This window comes from Alternaria incomplexa (genome assembly GCF_024043165.1).
Source record: "Alternaria incomplexa strain BMP 0042 chromosome Unknown scaffold_1, whole genome shotgun sequence".
NCBI classification, from domain to species: domain Eukaryota; kingdom Fungi; phylum Ascomycota; class Dothideomycetes; order Pleosporales; family Pleosporaceae; genus Alternaria; species Alternaria incomplexa.
In genome coordinates this window covers 2,828,790-2,843,259 of record NW_026249850.1, presented here as the reverse complement: position 1 = coordinate 2,843,259, position 14,470 = coordinate 2,828,790, and the positions used below count along the sequence as shown (strand labels likewise).

At 51.4% G+C, this 14,470-nt stretch overlaps 6 protein-coding genes and 1 non-coding gene across 7 annotated transcripts; 5 read left to right on the top strand and 2 right to left on the bottom strand.

Annotated features, from left to right (window-relative positions):
- Positions 1 to 118: 118 nt before the first annotated feature.
- J4E90_001016 (uncharacterized protein) lies at positions 119 to 988 on the bottom strand (the record flags this gene model as incomplete). Its single annotated transcript, XM_051430608.1, has 4 exons — positions 119 to 342; positions 412 to 586; positions 632 to 911; positions 957 to 988. The coding sequence occupies 4 exons, from the start codon at positions 986 to 988 to the stop codon at positions 119 to 121; spliced, it is 711 nt and encodes a 236-aa protein (XP_051296095.1).
- A 193-nt stretch (positions 989 to 1,181) lies between these two features.
- Positions 1,182 to 2,102, top strand: J4E90_001015 (uncharacterized protein; the record flags this gene model as incomplete). The annotated part of the gene is made up of 3 exons (XM_051430607.1): positions 1,182 to 1,265; positions 1,315 to 1,327; positions 1,375 to 2,102. 3 exons carry the CDS (start codon positions 1,182 to 1,184, stop codon positions 2,100 to 2,102), a joined length of 825 nt encoding a protein of 274 aa, XP_051296094.1.
- A 179-nt stretch (positions 2,103 to 2,281) lies between these two features.
- On the top strand, positions 2,282 to 2,426 carry J4E90_001014. Its single transcript has one exon. It is a non-coding gene; the product is annotated as a tRNA-Ser (tRNA).
- Positions 2,427 to 3,283: 857 nt separating this feature from the next.
- On the top strand, positions 3,284 to 3,851 carry J4E90_001013 (uncharacterized protein; the record flags this gene model as incomplete). Its single annotated transcript, XM_051430606.1, has 2 exons — positions 3,284 to 3,414; positions 3,467 to 3,851. The coding sequence occupies 2 exons, from the start codon at positions 3,284 to 3,286 to the stop codon at positions 3,849 to 3,851; spliced, it is 516 nt and encodes a 171-aa protein (XP_051296093.1).
- A 1,377-nt stretch (positions 3,852 to 5,228) lies between these two features.
- On the top strand, positions 5,229 to 7,733 carry J4E90_001012 (uncharacterized protein; the record flags this gene model as incomplete). Its single annotated transcript, XM_051430605.1, has 1 exon — positions 5,229 to 7,733. One exon carries the CDS (start codon positions 5,229 to 5,231, stop codon positions 7,731 to 7,733), a length of 2,505 nt encoding a protein of 834 aa, XP_051296092.1.
- Positions 7,734 to 9,122: 1,389 nt separating this feature from the next.
- On the top strand, positions 9,123 to 10,999 carry J4E90_001011 (uncharacterized protein; the record flags this gene model as incomplete). Its single annotated transcript, XM_051430604.1, has 5 exons — positions 9,123 to 9,231; positions 9,287 to 9,662; positions 9,711 to 10,228; positions 10,277 to 10,692; positions 10,748 to 10,999. 5 exons carry the CDS (start codon positions 9,123 to 9,125, stop codon positions 10,997 to 10,999), a joined length of 1,671 nt encoding a protein of 556 aa, XP_051296091.1.
- Positions 11,000 to 11,962: 963 nt separating this feature from the next.
- On the bottom strand, positions 11,963 to 12,498 carry J4E90_001010 (uncharacterized protein; the record flags this gene model as incomplete). The annotated part of the gene is made up of 2 exons (XM_051430603.1): positions 11,963 to 12,004; positions 12,058 to 12,498. The coding sequence occupies 2 exons, from the start codon at positions 12,496 to 12,498 to the stop codon at positions 11,963 to 11,965; spliced, it is 483 nt and encodes a 160-aa protein (XP_051296090.1).
- Positions 12,499 to 14,470: the final 1,972 nt, after the last annotated feature.

The window sequence follows — 14,470 nt, the reverse complement described above, 5'->3', positions numbered from 1 at the left end:
ACGGTTCCGCCGTGCTTCGCATGTATATTCCAATCACGATCGTATGCTCATGAACACTACTGCACTGGTTGTAGAAGCATTCATCCTCTCAAGTATAGCTACCCCATGTTCTCGCGGGTCATGACTTTGCCCACTTCCACGATGGGCACTCAAAGTTCGCATAGCATCTGAACTCGTTGCTCAGTCCTTTGGCGTGCTTGATCTCGTAATCAGTCGTCTTGGTTCCTACTTTCCCGTACAGTTTGTCTGTGACCAGGCTTTCCATACGCTCGCCAGTGCAGACAATGAGACGCAGAGAATCTTGCGTCCATGACTTAGCTAACCATCGCACGGTCAAGGCAGCTACGACGTGTTAGCGACATCGAACCTACGGTTGTTGGAGACATATCATGAAAGTACCTTTAGTTTGACAATCTTGACTTAGAAATGGCGGGTCGCAAATGATGACATCGAACGAGGCCTTCATCTCAGCTGGTAGTTGCATCGCCTTCTCGAAGTCGTAGCGCACGAACTCCTTGAAGACGGCAAAGCGCTCGTCAAATTCCAGCAATTTAATCTGCGGCCGGCACTTGACTTCACCCGAATTCTAACAAGGTCAGTTTTTCTCGTCTTGCGCTTCCAGAGTACTCACCAGTAGATTTTTCAGCTGGATGAAAGCACTCGGAGCAGACACGACTGCTATCCTTGTCTCATCTGTCGCACCATCCAGAAGCTGTCGCGCAAGCACCATAGCGGTCTCGTCGCTATACCAAAATTGACTTGCATTCCAGTCTTCCGTGAAGGCGTCCATGGACAACTTCCCTTCAAAATCATCTTCGGCTTGGCCTTTTAGTTCCTCAAACTGCTTTTGTCGTGCATCCCGCTCGCCATAAAATTCTTTCAGCGCGGCAAGAGCATCGCCGGAGAGCTGTCTTCATTTGTTAGCATTTGGGCTGCGATCAGCTAGTAAGACTTACGGTATCTCATCGTCGTCTGCTATCGACGCCATGTTGAGTTTGGCCCAAGGCAGGTTGCCGCACAGTGTACCTGAAAAGTGATAGTTTGGTTGAGTCGTATCCCACTATCGATAACAGTGTGCCTCGGCTGTGCTGGTCCAGCTGTAACCTGAGGTCAGAGCGACCATGCGCCCGCGATTGCGATGGCCGTCAGCTACCTCTAGCACACGCGCACTATACTCAAAGATGGCAGAATCTTTGGTATCGCTTCCAGAGGTTGAGCAGATCAGCGATCGGGTTATCAGGATCCTCGGCGGCAACCCCAGCAAGGTGAGCGCCGTTATCATCTAAGGAACGGCGCGATCTGACAAAGCTTAAGTTCACGCTGCAAGGTACATGCGGTAACAATCTTACGGTTAACATGTTCTGAGTAAACTAGGCACGAACACGTACATAGTTGGTCGTGGCGCATCACGACTGCTCATTGACACTGGCGAAGGCAAACCGCAGTGGATAGCGACGATCAAGTCGCTCCTTTCAAAGGAGAACATCGCCATCGATAAAGTGCTATTGACGCACTGGCACCACGATCATATCCAAGGCGTCCCCGACCTACTCGCGCACTCTCCCGAGACGAAGATCTACAAGAACGATCCGCACGACGACTGGCTTGCGATAAGTGATGGGCAGAAGTTTGAGACGGAAGGCGCGACCCTACGTGCCTTCTTCTGCCCGGGACATACCACAGACCACACGGCTTTCGTGTTGGAGGAAGAAGATGCCATGTTCACGGCGGACAACGTATTGGGTCAGGGCACAGCCGTATTCGAAGATCTGGCAGCGTACATGAAGAGCCTCGACGCCATGTCGACGCAGTTCAGGGGTCGCGCATATCCCGGTCATGGGCCTGTCATCGAAGATGGTCCATCAAAAATCACTGAGTATATAAAACATCGCAAGCAGCGTGAGAAACAGGTGTTGGATGTACTTGCGGAGAGTCAAGGCATGGGTTCTATGGATATTGTAAAAGTAATCTACAAGGAGTATCCAGAGAACCTTTGGGAACCGGCAGAGAGGGGTATTTGCCAGATTCTCGACAAGCTGAAGCAGGAAGGCAAGGTGGGCGGTGACAAACTGTGGGTACTTAGTGGGAAGAGTAGTCTTTAGATGTTCCAATGACACATAGTTTGACATGGCTAAATTCTAATAAGCGCCCAAGTGACTTAACTGCGCCCCACCACGCCCAAGTTCATGTACGATGACCCAAATCATTCCGTAGTGCGAATCTAGCACAACGCGCCCTAATCATAGATGGATTAGATCCAGAATTCCTTATCAAACCATCAGTCGCGGTGCCAGAGTGGTTAATGGGTTAGACTTGAATTCTTCATTCAGTCATCTAATGGCTTCGGCCTCGCAAGGTACATATACCCAAACCACACATCAGAGCCCCATCTAACAGAGTCGAAAGTTCGAATCTTGTCCGCGACGTTGTATTCAATGCCTGGAGAGAGTGGCATCTTTTTTGCGCGGTTGTGGTTGAGGTTGAGGGTGAAATGGTGGAGTTTTGGGGCCACCCAACCGCCCAACTTTTTGCACCACCACGACACTAAGGACTTGTAATCTTGTAACAATTACCGCTTACTGCGCTTCACAAACACAAACAATAATAATACTTTAAGGTTCGCAACAAACGTCCATCTTCTCAGAAGGTCAATACCCCAGGACTCCTTTTGCACTTTCCAAAAGCACCACCACCTCGCGCTGCTATTTTCTCAGCATACAATCCTTCCTGGCCCGGCTTGCTTACTATCCTCCGCTTTGCTTTTGCTCATTTACTTTTTGATACATTGGTGCATCACGTGATAAGACGTGGCGATGAGATAGCAAGCCACCGGTATACGAAGAATAGGCTTGTTAACGCACCACTGTCGTTTGCTTTGTTCTGCCCTATTGCCTCTTGATGTATGCTTGAACAAGTACTAGCTGTCCATAGAGTTGACTACATAGTTTTCTACACGCGCAACGGCACGAGAGGTGGTAATAATTTTGTGTTGCATTTCCGGGTTTTGCTACATACATACTATTATAACTCAGTGGGTATAGAATGTCCAGGACAATGTACACTTCTAGTAAGAAAATAGCCCTAACAACTTTTTTGAGGATGCGACACAAATTGTTGCCGCCCCTGGTGAAGGCTGCGCCCACCAGGTCCTCGCTTACTCAATGGCGTTCTTTCCCTAGTCCCCGCGCAATTCCACACTTCGCATTGTACCAGCAACGATACGCCAGGCCATCACCTTCAGGATGTAAAAAAAGCCATGGATTTGACTGACGAAGCCGAAAGCATGGTGCAAGATCACACCGATGATGATGACGAAAGTGTCCAGTCAGACTCGTATGACGACATCGGAATCACAAGCGGCAATGGTCTCTCACAGCCTACGAACGCGCGCATTCAAGCCTCGAAGACTTTCCGGTAAGTTGGTCTGTAAAGGGATGCGTAGACAGAACTAACTAGTATGGCCTAGTCTGAGAGGACCCATGATCACGCTCGTGATCGGACCAGCGCATGAGGCCGTGTCGATCCAAGTCCATCAAGATATCCTTACAAGAACTTCTGAATTCTTCGCCCGAGCCCTGAAGCCTGAATGGGCGGCCATGCGGGAGAGGCCGGATCATATTGAGCTACCCGCTTACACAGTAAAAGATGTTGAAACCTACGCACACTGGTTGTACTCTGGAAAAGTGCCAGCCAGGTGCTTCGATCTCTGTCGAACCTTCCATGATCAAGAGGAGAACAATCCAGTTTGGATCGACCTTGCGACCGCATACGTGTTTGGTGAGCAGATACTGGACCGACATTACCAGCAGACTGTTCTCAACACCATGGCTGGTATTCAAAACGATAGTTAGGATGTCGCAGATAAGCCACCGGACCGGAGAATTCTCTGTATATCAGATTTTCCTTCTGAGGAGGCTATACGTGTTCTTTACCGTGGCACACCCGAAAGCTCGCCCATCAGGGCGTTAGCCGCGGACATGTGTGCATATGCTACCCTTCAGGACGAGGATCGAAGGCCAGACTTCAATCGCTTGCCTCGCGAAGCATTGGTGGACGTTTTGGATGCGATACCGAGGATAAATTCGATACAGAAACTTTCGCGCCCATGGGACGAGTACACGGAAGGTTATTGGCCTATGCTGAACGAAGTCTGAGAAATGTATGTTCTGCTACCAGTTTGTATTCGTTCGTGCGCTATCGCAAATCTAATTCACTCTAGCCGACCTCGCAGCAATCCGTGGACTCACAACTTCTCTCGCCACCGCAGATATGTTTGAACATGTTACTAGCATACAAAATTGGTTTACGCCATTCACCGATGACAACACCATCAGCGACTAAAGGGTGGCGACTTTCCTGCTGTACACTATTCAGGCAAGAGAAACTATGTGACACTAACCTCCGTCCCTCTCATAGGACAAGGTCGCGTAGAACCTACGTCAACGTTAGATTGCCTACTTTGTATAGTGTTGCTTCAACGTATCCTGCAGCCCTGTTTAAGTTTTACCTTACAATGGGATCTGCATGTGCTCACAGCATGTGCGCGTCTTTGGTACGAGGTGTCTTCTCTCTAACAATAGGAGGGAGCTCATCGTGCGGCACTGCGGCCTTTTCAAAGTTCGATTCGTCAATGAAGACTTTCCTCACGATACAAACTACACTAGCAGGCTTCCTCGTTTGCATACAAAAGATTGTTGCTTTGTTGAACGTCTGGTGTATGAAGGCGGGCACAACGCAGTTAAGTAACACAGTATATAATTGCAATGCGGGTGTATTTCCTAAACACCTTGTTTCATAGTATGCAGCAGTATATACTCTTCTAAATGTTCTGATATTTTGAACCACGCCATGAAGTTCGGTGCGTCCCACTACAAAAGGTTATACATTAGAGGTTTGACGATGCCTGGAAGATATTCAGCGTACGCTACGATGCGCGATTGTGAATGTCTTTCACTTCAGTTGTATTTCACTCATCACCGCTATCGCAACCACGCTGGACAATGTATCGCAGTGCCCGGTGGCTGTCTCCAATAGGTGCGTGCACTTGCGCCGACCGACTGAGTAGCTGTCGTTCTGCCACTCCCCTAGCCTATATAAACCCCCGATCCCTCGACTCAATACCTCAACACTGCACTTCTTTACACTGCTCCGCTCAACCAAAACTTCCATCAAACTCCATCAAGAGTCACCTGAGCTCCTTCACCAAGCAAACATCAGCAATCAGAAAGATGGGAGGCAAGAATAAGAAGAAGGGCGCCTCCGGCGCCGATGGGGTAGCCAGTTCGAGCAAGAAAAAGAAGGGACGGGGCGGCATGAGCGACAAGCAAGAAGAGAACAAGATCAGAACCTTGGAGGACCTTAACTCTTCCTCAGCTTGGGATCGTGATGATGCCGAAGACGATGCGACACGCGAACCGGATGACGTTGCCGAAACTTCCGAAGAGCCCATCGAATCCACTCCGACTACAGAACAGGCAGAGGATATCACTGAAACTGAGCCAGTTAAGAACGACGAGCCGCAGGACGAGCTCCCACAGCAAGAGCCCGATGTCGCCGACACTGCGATACCTTGGACTACGACGCCGTCAGCGCGAAAGAAGAAGGCAAGCAACGTGTCAGACGCTGGAGATGTCTTTAGTGATACCCTTCCGAATAGCCGAGCCCCTACTGAATCATGGTCGTTTGGTGAGAAAGGCGTCACAGATGTTGCGAAGTCTCAAGATGCTGGGAAGCTCCAAGATACCACGAACTTTCAAGACGATCTAGGCGATAAGCTCAAGCATCTTTCGCTCGAAACACAGACATCACAAGAAGACGTGAAAGCGACAGATGGCGAGGAGAAGCAGGATACGATCGTTGCAGCTGATGACGCTGTGTGCCGGCCAAAGGTCAAGGATGAAGCAGCACCTAGAAATTCTAGCGACGAGTCATCAGCTCCTCTCGAAGCTCATCGGGCGCTGTCACCGCCGCCTCGCAAAGAACCGCTTGGAGAAACCCGTGAGCCTACCGAAGATCAGGGAGACAAAGTACGAGCGTCGACCGGATTGCCTCAAAAGCCGAAGCCCAACGATCGACTTGTACCACCTACTCAGGAAATGGTAAAGCAGCCTGAGACTGCACGACCCCTTGCCGATAAGCCACAACTGCCGAGCAAGTCTCAGTCCTCTACTAAGGTCCAACAAACCCAATCACCACCACCGGCACAGTTGCAGCAGCCCCCCAAGTCCAAGCCACCCACTCAGGTTCAACACACCCAGACACCACCACCGGCACAGCCTCCCAAGTCCGAGGCGCCTATTCAGGCTCAAACACAATTACCGGCACAGTCACAACGGCCTAGCAAGTCTAAGACTTCTGTTCAAGTTCAAGGCACCCAAACAGAACACTGGACACCTCCGCTGCCCCCAGTCACGCCTAAGAACCCTACCCGAGATCAAGGCACCAATACGGAACCATGGACGCCTCCACTGCCTCCAGTAAAGCCCAAAAACGCTACTCGAGACCAGGGCACGCAGACAGAGCCATGGGTTGAGCCACAGCCGCCGGCCAAACCCGAACCTATCACCCGCAACCAAGGCGCCCAGACACAAGTTTCGTGTTCGTCAGCCCCGGAACCAAAGTCTCATGGTAGGGCGAAGTCACCTCTTCGAGGGATCTTGAAAAAGTCTACGGCTTCGCCGTCAGCTTCCACTGGGCCGCAGAACCAAGAAATCGAGATCCCTCATGGCCGGCGAGCACCACGACCTTCCAATTCCGCCACGCCATCAGCTTCCACCGGGACGCAGGATCAGGGAAGCGGCTTTCCCTATGGTCGGCCAGCACCGCCGTCTAACGGTCTCGCACAGTCTAGCCAGAACCGGCGATCGTTGGACCCAGAGCGGAACAACCATGGCACGGCTAGGTCGACTTATGGCTCAGCAAGCGGAACACCACTCGGAAGATCCAACGTGCCTGCAACGCCTCCGGCTCGATGGACTCCAGATCAACGCAGAACACCTCGACCAACCCCAATCCAAGCGGACCCTGATTTAGTTGTAGAGCTGGTTGTAAATCACCAGTATGACAGATCCGCAATGGCTTACCAACACACCCTGGCGAGGAACACGGATTACTTCATTAGACTTGGAAACGTCTACTCAGCTTCTGGAAAAGTATTGGCCCACTTCGTGGGCGAACAATTCTCCAGCCGAGTGGTTAAAGAATACGTGGAGTGGCTAGGTCGTGGTAGGCTTCCTACCATGGCTTCCCTTGGTCGACTCACTCCTTCTACCGCTGACGAGGTTCTCATGTTCTTGGCTCGCGCATACATTTTTGGCGAGCAGATCGACGACAGGGCTTGGATGAACGATGTCATGGATTCGTTTACCTATGTGCATATCCATGATTGGCGCCTCGAGCTGGACGATGTCATCTTATTCACGTATAAGTTTTCGGTTTCTCATTCACGTCTGCGTACGCTTTTGGCGGATATGTTCGCGTACCTTCTCCCTAACCCTGAGCAATTGCTGTCTCAGGATGGCATTCCACTAGTGCAGGAATTGAGGGACCTGCCGTCAGCATTCTATCGCGCTGTACGATGCGAGATGACGCATAGGACAAATTGTACGCCCTCGTGCTGGCGCGCCCGTCTCGACCACCCATCGCATTACTATATTGATGAAGAGGGAGAGGGTGGGCTTTCATGGAGACAAGCGCCTGATTGTGGGCATGGCGAGGCTACATCGATGAGGTGAAATGTCATGTTTTGGAACTTTTCAGGGTAGGACAAGTACCTTGTAGTGTGTTAGAGCAGCTGTAATGGAAGCATGAAACGGAATACCATCTGCTCGTTCTTTCGGTTCCTATATGTGATCCCTTGGTCCCGCGAAGTATGTATCGGGACACAGAAATCTTATTGAATGCTGTCATTGAATGTGCAGTGCATACGAGACATGCATCACATCCTTCCTTGGGTGGAGGGGTTAGAAGAGTTCACTCCGCTTCCGCTCTACAGTGTCCGGGGAGACCACGGACATCAGTCGCCGTACTTTCCCCCAGATGAACAGGTAAGAGGGGATGTGGAGACCCCACGTTTCTGTCTTGTACTGGAACTGGGCTGATGAGTGATCGAAAGACGTAGTGACGTCGTGCGTGATAACGGAAAGATGACAGGTCGGCGGTTAGAATTACTGTCCCTTCAGTAGCGCGGCCCACTTGTCGGCGACTCTTTCCTTCCGATGCTGATCGGGGTTAGTCCAGCACCTAGCTTCCACTAACCTTCGCTTGAAGCAGGAATTCCCGCCGCGACCTCCACTTTCGCCGGCAGCTTTTCCCTTGAGATGGTCAGCTTTGAAAGGACGTTTACCCAACTGGACAACTGCACAGCGCGGAACGACGCGAGCCTAATTTTGGGGAATCCGGGGTAGCACTGGCACGCTCGCGCGCGTTTTCTGGGGTCTCCGAGCACCCCATACGGTCACCGCGGCCTTTGAAGATGCGGAGAAAGGCGTATGACGCCGGCAGCAGGGGTTTTGAAGGTTTGCGGAGCCAATGCCAGTCTCTCAGAAGCAAATTCGGAGACCAATGTCACGCGATGTAATTTCAAGATTAGCATCAAGACGTTCATCATGCAATTGCTACTGATTCTCACGATCCGTAGCAGAGCAGCTCGGTCAGTCTCGGACGCAAGGGTCCCACAGAAACTTCGAGCGAATCTTCCGATCCAAGCGGCGTAGCCTCAACAGCACAAACCCCACATGCGCACACCGCGCTCGCATCTCAAGTCACCCACGAACCTGACAGGCAGAAGGTCGCAAGAGGTAGATGTGAAGCTGAGCTAACGTGAAGTCGCTTCAGAAAACACCGGCCGCGGTCGTTCCTAGTATTTCATCCACACTCCTTGGCGTTCGTTCTGGGAAGTCATCGGATGTGCGCTTAACGGCAGTCAGACGCCTGACACTAGCGTTGGCAGATACTGTACATGGTGTGGACCCACCGGACAAGAGTTAACGCGGCATCAAGCGAGATATCGAAAGTGCATAAAGCGGTCGATTGCCTCCTCGCATTCACTACTCCCTCCTAGCCAGGCCATCCACTACACAGGCGATTTCAACAAGACACGACCCATATCACTGCACGTCATCATGGGTGGACAAGATTCGATCAAGAGCGCCCCTTATGAGCAGCGCGAGGCAATGTCTCCGTTCCCTAGCAAACAGGGAACGGTGACTCGGGAGCCTTATGGACCAGCAGGTATGCATATCACTTTGTGGAACCTCAATCACACGTGGGCTAATCCCAGAGCCAGGTTTCCGCGGCCTCTTCTCCAACCCTTACGTTGCCATGTGTGCAGCCTTTGCTACGATTGGAGGTCTTCTCTTTGGATACGATCAGGGTGTTATTTCCGTAACGCTCGTCATGGATCAATTCCTCGACCGGTTTCCGCGTGTCTCGAGTGAAGCTTCAGGAGCTGGTTTCTGGAAGGGCCTGATGACTGCTATGCTGGAACTGGGCGCACTGATCGGTGCCCTTTTTGCCGGCTGGATTGCAGACAAACTTTCCAGGAAGTATTCCATCGTCGTCGCAGTCGTCATCTTCACGATCGGAAGCATTCTACAAACAGCAGCAATGAACTACGCCATGTTGACTGTCGGACGTTTGATCGGAGGATGGGGAATTGGAGCGTATGTTGAGCCATTTTTGTACACGGGATAGATGCTAACCACGCGTAGTCTTGCAACTATCGCCCCACTCTACATCTCTGAGATTGCGCCACCCGAGATCCGCGGTGCTCTTCTCGTCTTGCAGGAGTTCAGCATCGTCCTCGGCATCGTGATCGCCTTTTGGACAACCTATGGTACACGCTTCATGGCCGGCGAATGGTCATGGCGTCTCCCGTTCCTTATCCAGATGATTCCTGGTCTTATTCTGGGTGCTGGCATTGTTTTCCTGCCTTTCTCTCCAAGATGGCTCGCCAGCAAAGGCCGCGACGACGAAGCCCTAGTCGTGCTGGGCAAGCTCCGCAAGCTTCCCACTGACGATCCACGCATCTTCCAAGAATGGTGCGAAATCCGCGCAGAAGTTACCTTCAACCACGAAGTGAGCGTTGAGAGGCACCCTGAGTTACAGGCCAAAACTCGCACGAACGAGTTCAAGCTTGAGGTTCAGTCTTGGCTCGACTGCTTTAGACATGGATGCTGGAAGCGCACTGTCGTCGGAGTTGGCATCATGTTCTTCCAGCAGTTTGTTGGTATGTTCCTCCTTACCCCGACGTGAGAAAATACTAACACGACTCTAGGTATCAATGCGTTGATCTACTATTCGCCCTCTCTTTTCGAAACACTAGGCCAGGACTACGAGATGCAGCTTCTACTTTCCGGCATCATCAACTGCACGCAGCTCGTTGGTGTCGCAACAAGTCTATGGACCATGGATCGCTTCGGGCGCCGGCCACTACTCCTCACCGGTGCTGCTCTCATGTTTATCTGCCATCTCATCATCGCTGTCTTGGTTGGCAAGTTTGGTGGACGATGGCTGGACTTTGCAGTGGAAGGCTGGGTTGCCGTTGCCTTCCTATTCTTCTACATGTTCAGCTTCGGTGCTACTTGGGGACCCGTCCCGTGGGCTATGCCTTCGGAGATCTTCCCATCTTCCTTGCGAGCAAAGGGCGTTGCACTCTCAACGTGCTCCAACTGGTTCAACAACTTCATCATCGTAAGTCTTCCCTTCGTCTTTACTGTCTGTGACTAGCGACTGACCTGTATACCAGGGGTTGATTACTCCTCCTCTTGTTCAAAACACCGGCTACGGAGCCTACACCTTCTTCGCCGTCTTTTGTGGACTCGCCTTTGTTTTCACATTCTTCGTAGTCCCGGAGACATCTGGCAAGACTTTGGAGGAGATGGACCAGGTTTTCAAGGATGTCAGCAGTGAGGCGGAAGAGCAACAGAAGGCGCGCATCATGTGCGACATCATCGCAGGCAAACAAAACGAGACTGTCACCGCAACCGCAGTCCCTTGAGGCAGCACAAGTGCTCAGCAACGGGGTCAGTAGATTGTGTAATTAGCGAGACAACTGTTCAGTTTATTCTTCTCACGGCTTCGCGCACTATGATTGGTATTTGAATGATACAATCGATCGAATGATCGGGCCTTCGATGCGCAGTCTCATGGTGCACGATAAGCGGGTCGCTCCTGCTCGCCTCCGGTGAAAGACGTGGTGTACATGCAGCGTAAGTGCAACGCAAACTTCTTGGCTCACTACCCCGTATCAAGATGATTTTCCGGTTGCGTATCGTGTTGTAACGATGACCACGCAACATCGCGATGGATGTAAGGATGCGATTCGATTGCACACGGTTTGCTTATTCGAGGACACGAATTTCCGTGCGACGAGATCTGGTAATGGACATCTAGACGTCGTGATCAGCGTTACATATTAGAGGAAATGTAGTGCAAATCAAAGACATGATTTAGCATGTGCATCCCATGCTAGTTGCGAAAGAGATGTTTGTCAGGAGCAATCTTGTATTTGACGCCTGAACCCGTATGCTGCCTAGGTACGCCAAAGCTGAGCTGTTTTCAAAAGCATCGCGTAAAAAAACACCTGGAATGTAAAAGTGCACGTCACCAGATTGACAGGTGTACGTGCGCGTGGCTGTTCAAACATCTCGCCGAGTTGTGCGTCGAGCTCCATACTCCCTGTGACGTAAGAATATTGCCTTCAAGAGGAGTTCCGCGGGAGAGAGCGCATCACCGCTCTGCCCCAGAAAACAAGTACGGCATTGCCATCATCTACTTTCCAACCGTCAACGCCCCGTTTTTCCGTCATCGTGCTCGTGCCATCATTTCACTCCCAGATCCTCGATGGCTGATTATCTCCACGTTCTGCGCCATATTGCGAGGCTTCCCATCGCCAAACTTTTGCAGCTGGGCCGTTAGGGTTTCCCAACTTTCGCCCCGCACCACCCTTCCCAGTACAGCATCATGACCCGACTGGCTCCAAGGCCGCGATAATTCCGTAGAACTGCGTGTTGGTTGTCCCAGCACCGATTCCAATGCAAGGTGTGCATAACACACGGCCTCGTTCGCATCGCCTGGTATGCCTATATCGTCGAATGGCTTTGTGATCACGCTCTCGGGGAGCTCCGCTTCGAGGTAGTCTATGATGTTCGCGTTGCGCGCACTCGGGCCACTGATGAAGAGTTCGTCGACGTCCTGGCCGGCAGGAAAGCGGAGCGCGAGGAGTCTGCGATACTGCTTCAAGATATTCTCGGCCGTTATACGGGTAACAGTAGCAATTGTGTCTGCTTCAGAGAGTTTCATGAAGATGCACTCATCAACAACTCGTTGAGCTTCATGTTCGCCAAACATATCCCGGGCTATACTTAAAGAAGGCAAGACGCGAGAGTAATCGTGCGTCTGGAGGAACCGTGTGACGATAGCTTGATTAGGCTTCCCCGGCGCTGCATACTCCCCGTCGTTGTCATTGTTCTGATCGTTTGAAGTGCAGTACTTCATGGCGTAGTCAATGAATACGCTTCCAGGCCCGCAGTCGCGACAATTTGTCCCTCGAACATCTCCCTTCGACCGGGGAGGAATGAAGCTACAATTCGCAAGCTCGCCGATATTCAGACAAGCTCGAAACTTGGAAGAGTGTCTTAAGAAGAGTTGATCAATGTAGGCGACGGGGGAAGCTTGAGGTCTCAAAGACCCAGCTTCAATGACAGCAAAGTCGAAGACAGTGTTGACACCAATCTCAGTGTTTATATTGGCGTTCCATCCTAGCGGGTGCGTGCTCAGGTCGTTCGTTTCGGGCATGTCAGGTCGCCTCAAGCCCGATGTGTGTGTGCCGACCAGGTTTATGGATGCGAGTGGTATGCAATACTTCTCACAGAAAGTGGTAATGCCATTGGAGAACAAGTAACCGAGCAGCGCGTTGAGGCGTGTCGCTAGTGAGGAGTTGCGCTCAACTTCGCGGATGGAAGTGAGGATATGGTTTCGAACGGGAGGTGAGGTAGGTAGCGAACCGCACTATCGGTCGTCAGCATTTGCAGAGCGGCAGTATGAACAGCACTGACTTGGATGAGTTCTAGATACAGCGTGGCACTAGGGGAGGCTTGCAGATACCGGACCAGCGCGAAGTCAAGCTGGTTTAACCCACTTCCGCAACAGACCCCTAGAATGCGGAGGTCCAATGCACTCTTCATGGTCTCTCTCGTATGCACTTGTAGGCTTCCATGGTCTGTTGCTGAGTCGTTGCGACGCATACTAAGCTTGACTGTTGTTCAGTCAAGAAGTACACATGAGTGCTTCACATCCGGAGGCGAAGATTATAAAATGGCAGAGGCCCGGAGGTACCTAGGCAAGGGGGGACTTGTCCAGTGGCGTCCGACTGAGGCGTCACCCAAGGCATCTCGGGTTATCGCCCCATAAGGGGCTTTGCAGAGAGGAATGCATGCTAAAGGTACGCTGTGGGATGGATGGGTATCCGCGTTGCGCTATGCAAATCTCAACGGACCCGATGAGGACTTGATGTACCAAGACTCCCGTGACCGGGCTCTGGCACCTCGTTACGACTTACGCGAAGGGATTGGCCCGGGACAGATATCCGGCCGTGAAATGACGTAGCTGCTCAACGGTCATCCCTTCAACATATCAAGTCAGCAACCAGGCACGTGCTAATCGACTTCGCACGGGAGAATGCGCTTTGTGTTCTTTACTGCCGGTCTGCTACATACCTAGGGATTGATGGAATGCAGGTATAACGCGTTGCACAAGGCCATATGCATCACAGCAATATCTAGGTGATACTCACGTAGCGCTCCCAGACGTGCAATAAGAGACCGCAGCTGCCAGATATCGGTGCTTTGTTGCGAGGCTTTCGGATGCAAAAAGAGCTTCTCGTCTTGGCTTCAGCCAGCTGCGTTACGGTCAAATTGGTGGTGGCATGTTGGGACGAAATGCGAGCATCTGTTGAATTTCCAAAATCGACAAGACGCGTACTATGGCAAACAGTACGATTTATGATACTACAAGGGGTGGTCTAGCAAGCTTTCAACACAGGTATCGTGATCAAGCGCGTAATCACGGTAACTCAGGCAGCAGCGTACGAAACGGGTAGTTTAGTGATCTAAATGTGCTGCGCCACACACGACTTTCAGCTTGCTTCACTAACAGATTCCACATCCTTCTGGCCACCGGCCACGGGTACATGCGTACAGCTCAGGCAATCTTCGGTGAACCGAGCCGAAAATTGCAGCCCTGGATGTAAAATTATCTGAAAAAGATTCATTCAGGCGAATGATTGCACGTGAAAACAGAGATCAGTACACGAAAAAGTACTATCTCCAAGAGAGGCATTGTTACTGTATAGTAAGATGTAGCGGTGACATTATATGTATTTCACTCGGAGTTGTTACCCGAGCTCCCAATCCTCGGAAGGTATATCTTCCCGGATTGCACAAGTTCGGTTGACTGCTGGAAGATCCCC